General features: G+C 36.9%; 1 protein-coding gene across 1 annotated transcript in view; it reads left to right on the forward strand.

Annotated features, from left to right (window-relative positions):
• Nucleotides 1-5,906, forward strand: part of LOC121965627 (adhesion G protein-coupled receptor D2) — a 99,521-nt gene extending 93,615 nt beyond the window's left edge. The window contains exon 25 of the mRNA XM_088077648.1: nucleotides 5,367-5,906. Coding sequence (XP_087933774.1) covers nucleotides 5,367-5,498 — 132 coding nt within the window. The 3' untranslated portion in view covers nucleotides 5,499-5,906. The remainder of the gene's footprint in view (nucleotides 1-5,366) is intronic.
• The last annotated feature ends 206 nt before the right edge of the window (nucleotides 5,907-6,112 follow it).

Consider the following 6,112-nt stretch of genomic DNA (forward strand, 5'->3'; position numbering starts at 1 on the left):
GTGCATTCTGGTAGTTGTAGGTTTTCTGCCTCTTATGAAAAAGCAAATGCCACAGTCCTCTTTCTGTTTTCTCTGGTCATGTAGCACCAATTTCATAAGTATTTACATCTTTCTACTGCATAGACATCCCAGTTTTATGAAAAGACCATCTTTCCTACAGTGAAATACTTCTTTAATTGAACTGTTTGAAAGATTTTCATTATTGCCTCTGCTTTCAAAAATATAATTATTCTTTTGGAATTTTTCGTGAGAAAACATTCTCTTCATCCAAGATTCTGCAGCTGATGAACAGTGTGGTGACATTCAGGTTGTCATGTTATTACAGATGTCACAGACCTCTTCCTTTGACGTTCCTGCAGAGCACTGTGAAAGCAAAGGTCAAGATTCCACATGCAGTCAGGCATTCACCTTCGCCACTTGGCTGAGGTCTGGCAAGATTAATTCTTTGTGTCGTGCCATCTCTCACTGTGCCAGGTTCATCTTCCCTACAATGGAGCCAAGCAAACACAGGAGAAAAGTGTGTGCCTGAAAGTGTGTGTTTGTGTGTGTGTGTGTGTCTGTGTGTCTGTGTGTGTCTGTGTTTTTGTGTGTGTGTGTTTTTAAAAGACATTGGTGCAACCGTTTTAACAGGGCGACTCTGTTTGAATTAGATGTTCTAACCCCCCGCTTACTAAATGGATTTCTGAAGTGGCTGTAGTTGGAGGCTTTCAATCGGATGCAACCTTGAGTCCTTTTTTTATGTGAGCTCTGTAGGATTTAAGTGCCGGTATAACATGAGCACGACTGAATGCATGCTCCTCATTTTTTTTTAAATTGAAAAATCTCCAAAGGCTCTCCCCATTGTGCAGGCAATTAATGGAATGCTGGCAGCGAGGTTCAGGTGCTTAAAAGTTGTATTTTTTCTCTCGCGCGCGCTCTCTTTTTAATGACTAATAAAGGATAATCATCGTGGAAAAAAACATCATAATGCTGTAGGCTTCCTCTTTATGCACAATGATGTATAATGCATGCTTTGAAATGAAACGGCAGCGGCCTTCGAACCATTCCATCTCCAAACCTAAGTGTATTTGCTTTGCATGCCACAGTGAGGCTTTTGCATACCAATATTGAGTGTTCCCATTAACAATGCCTGCCTATTAATTTGATCTTTACATTTTTAAAGTTTGTCCATCAGACCGCCAAACAATGGGTCCCCCAGCCGCTGTTTGGTACAAGTGATTAGAAAGTTGGCTAATTGCCTCTCTGAAGAGTTGTGCTGTTTCTTTTTAGCCTCCTTGTTCTTCACCTGTGAACCTCCACCAGTTTTAACACTCAAAAACAGATGAATAAACAATTTTATTCATCAATGTTCTTCCCTTGGTTTTTGATAGTATCTCCAAGTACTTTTTAGGCAACCATTAGCATCTATAGAGTATGTTGATATATGTGGCAAAATTTCAAAAAAACGTCCAGTCACAGTTAATTTTACAGTGTGTATTTGTGAAATCAGAACCCAACATACATAATTACTGAAAGTCTCATCTTTTTTTCAAAAATAAATGAATAAATATTTAAATTAAAAATAAAATCTGATTAAATACCATAAACTTTACCACTGCCAAAATTAGCTTTATCTCAGCTGCCTGAACTACAGTGCCAGTAAAAGCTCATGGTCACTCACTAATAAAGAATAGAAGTATGATCATAACTTGCACTACTATCATTTCAATTGTAATATTTACAGCTTTTTATTTATTGCAGCTTTATTTATTGTTTTTTTTAATTTATTTTTTATTTTTCATTCATTTATTTATTTTTTATTGTCTTTTAGGTCATTGTCATTATGTATAGTTTTTTACCTTAGTGCTCTGCATGCCTTACGAATTGCTCCTTGGGGACGAATAAAGTGTTTTTGAATTTGAACTGAATTTTGCATAACTACAGGCAAAGTGATTTTTCTGGTGGCAGCACTTGTTTCAAATGGTGTGCTTTATGTGATAATTATGCTGGTTTTGTTTTCACTTTGTGAATCTGTGTGTGTGTGTGTGTGTGTGTGTGTGTGTGTGTGTGTGTGTGTGTGTGTGTGTGTGTGTGTGTGTGTGTGTGTGGATGTGGTAGTAGTACTAAGATGTGGTCCCGAAGACACACACTGTAGTGGGAACTACCACAGAAGCCATTATTTTGCCAGGTGTTTATTTGTCTGTCTGTGTGGACAGATTTTGTCATATCAGTAGCATCGCAACTGTGCAGGAAGCAGCCATAAAACTTTACAGATGTATAGTTGAGATCAAAATTCAGATAGAATTTAAAGATGGATGTGCAGATCAATGGGGGGTAGGAAGAGCCCTGGCTTACATTAGTTGTAAGTTGTGCGTTGCTGTATTGATACCTTTGCAAGATGGTCTCTGGGGTTTAAATTAATTTGCAAGAAAGTTATTTCATTTTGAGGGAATTTCTTAGTTCAGCAGTGAAAAATTTCAGAGCTGGAGCACCTTGGTAGTAGAGTGGTTACAGAACGCAACAGCAAAGTCCCAGGTTTATTGGTTTAATTCCTGCCTTTGGATCTTTGTTGCATGTCATACCCCTCTCTCTCCCCCATGTCAGAACCATAAATAAATAGAAAATAAAATGAAATAACAACTCTGATCTGCTGAATAAAGAGGTGGGTTAAATAATTGTAGCTTACATTCAGCTGAATGAGCTAGACTGACACAATATACACAGGCATGCAGAATCAGGTGTTTGTCATTAAGTTGTGTTCAATCTTGTCATGGTTGCTTTAAAAAAAAGTTTTACATAAGGAGGAATTATGATTGTGCTTACAGTAAATGATATGTTCAAAATGTTTCAATCTAATATAAAGTCACTGATTGGTGTGATGGGTTATCCTTACTGATTATTCCACCAGTTTTGCCACCATGTGGCGCTGGGCGGGTATTCATTTTATGTGGACCGGTTGTGCTTTTCTCAGGCCTCTTGAGCCTCCGGTCCTGCCTTACACTGGACTGAATACCAAACTGGCTTATTCCAGTGTTCAGTTGCACCTTTTTCTTGCAATCTTGGAACATTTCCAAAAGCTTTTGTTTTTTCTTGTGCCCTCAATCTTTTTCTCTTTGACCGTGCTTTGACAATGCAGGGAAACATACAAGCGCATCTCGGTAAACACGAGTGATGTGGTTCCAGAGTTTAAAAGCTTCACATAACACTGGCAGACACGACTTGGGGCTGTTTGTGTGACGGAAAGGAGAACTTGTTTAGAAACTGACAGCACTGCATCTGTGTGTGTGTGTGTGTGTGTGTGTGTGTGTGAGAGAGAGAGAGAGAGAGAAGCGGTGTGTGTGTATTTATGTTGCTTTTGGCAAGTTATTCATTTGTGTTTTGTTTTTTTTTTCTCCCTTGCTCTCTGTGTGGTTATCTTTTGAGTTGGTCGGTTTGGAGCTGATGTCCACCTTCGGGGATGCGCATAGCATGCATTTCTGAGTATTTTCACCTGAGGCTGCACTTGTTAGAGTCTGTGGATAAATGTATATACATTATTTATACAAATTCAGGGCGAGTGAAAGCAGGTTTAACACATTTACAGACAGGAGGCCAGGCACTGCAAGCCAAGCTCCAAGTGAGGATTGCAACGCTGTGCGCCAGGGATCGAGCTGGCCTCTTACTGTGACCAGCATCTTTAATGCTGCACGAGAACATTATCATCAACGGCTCAGCAATCAAATAATCCCTCACATAATTTGTTTCATGAGAAAAAAATGAAAAAGGAAGATTGACAAAACTTTAGTTTGTTACTACATTTACAGGAGACATTTAAGAAACCTGTTGGCCATCTTTGCTGGATTTCAATTTTCTAAAAATCCTGTATATGTTAAAAGTATACATTTAATATACAGAAACTCCAGCAATTTCTGCTGCACTGCAATTCGTTCAGATCAACTTTATAGAGACCTGTATTCCCATATATGCTAGTATTTTTACAGTAATAGAACAGCCAACATTTCAACACCTTGCTTATTTCAAAATAGCAAAATGCACATTTTACCCTCCACATTAATGTACTGAGTATTAAACAAAACAGTAAAAGACATCTGTGTATCTGAGAGGGAGAAAGGTAGTTGCAGGTTGGAACATTCAAAGGAAAATGACTATGCTGTTGTTTAACTTCTGATTAGTCGGTCTAGTTTGATGTCATGTCTTGTGTAATGTAAAATACTGAATAAAATAAGGAAAAATGATTCATTGTTAACAAATGATTCCATGTATTTTTTCACGTGTACCTTTTTTTAAAGTGTACCTTTTAAAAAAGCAAAGGTCTTTAGATCATTCATTAACCCCACACCAGAAATCACTTTTTAATTGCAGACGTATGCTTAAATAAATAAGTTCGGATTTGTATTAAGACCAAAGTTTGTGCAGTTGAAGGTTGTGGGATGACTGGTTGAAACAGATTGAACACAGCTTCCATTTAATTTTTAATTACTTTTAATATTAAATCATTTTCAATATTAGGCTTAAAGGTTTCATTTGAAGACCTTAATTTGAGATAATTTATTCACTCAACAATGATTTAGGGTTTGACTTTAACCCCATTCTTTGATTGTTGGAAATATTTTGCAATTATATCAAGTTATGATTTAAAAAGACTTTTATTAAGTCATATACTCTAACTGAGGCAGTTTGATAGCAAGATTAAAACAAAAGACTCAGATGAAAACTGTCCTATACAAAGGTTTTATCTTAATGAAACATTGATCAGAGAGAAAAATCTTACTGAATCTTGAAGAAAAAAATAAAAACAAGGTAAAAACAGTATAACACAAGACAGTGTGTTGAAATACAAAGTGTCATTTAACCTGCAACAAGGGGAGTTTTGGACTTGTTCTTAACCAAATTCAGTGACAAAATGTGCTTCAATAAAACCCATAAAAACATAATGAGTGTGGTTACATGTACAAGGATAACTTGTTTATGAGGCTTATCCCTGTAAACAACATATTTGGGATATTGTGTTTACAGGAGCACAGAGAAATCAGATTATTCACTTTCCATGTTTATATCCCAGGTTACTTCTGAGTAGTCCAGCTGGCATATTTGGGTTTCTCATGAATGGAATATTGTGTTTACATGCTTTAACACACAAATGGGATAATCCGAAAAACACAATCATAAACAGGTTATTCATGCCCATGTAAACTCACTGAATGATTACAAATATTGTATTCTGTAATGTAACTTTCCCCTAAAACAAAGCGGAAATTGTCCCACCCTCTCGCAGATTTGTAAGTGTATTTCACACCTGCAGTCTTGTGTTATTACTCTGAAAATAAATATTGTTTTCCTGATTTGACTTGACACTCCCCACTTACCAATCCCTGTCTCCAATCCAGGGACCTCCTCCTTCAGAGATGGATGCCTTGCCGGCTGGTTGTAGTCTTCATGTTCCCATGGAGCTGGAGTTTACAGCTTCCTGTTTCCCTCGCAGCCCTGACAAAAGCTGTGGCCTCGTCCATGTTGACTGACCTAGTTGGTGACGATGATTGTAGTTTCATATTGTGAGTAATTTTTTTTTTTTTAAGCAGCAGAGTTGGTGAAATGGTTTCTTGTGGACTGTCACTTTAACTTTTCAATTTTCAAAATTCAAAATCTTTTATTTCCAGGTGGCTCATTCTGCCTTTACGTTTTAAGATACATAATATAAGCTAAATTCCTTTATTTCCTTTTTTTTGTTAACTAAAAGTTCAATGTTTTTTGCATTTAGTATGTTTGCGTGTTTTCCATGGTATATTCTCTTTCATGGCTTCACTTGCTGTACATTTGCTTGTGAAACCATTAGTGTATATTGTGCAGTAAAATGTGCGGTAGTATTGAATGTGTTAAATAAACTGAGTAAATTGGGTGTATTTGTAACCCATGACATTGACATTTAATACAGGTGGACCCTTTTATCACATCTCCCTTTCTCTCCCAACTACGAAATGAAGTTTGGTAGATGCCCTAAATAGCATTGGAAAATATAAGATGAATCAGGACAGCTGAGTATCATTGTTCAACATCTCATCTGATGTTATTCAGTGGATTTTGGAGTTATTAATTTTAACCCAACAAAGAAAAGAAAAACCTGTAAAAGAGCTGT

This window comes from Plectropomus leopardus, chromosome 5, assembly GCF_026936395.1.
Source record: "Plectropomus leopardus strain MGB_pleo_1.0 chromosome 5, ASM2693639v1, whole genome shotgun sequence".
Taxonomy (NCBI): Eukaryota; Metazoa; Chordata; class Actinopteri; order Perciformes; family Serranidae; genus Plectropomus; species Plectropomus leopardus.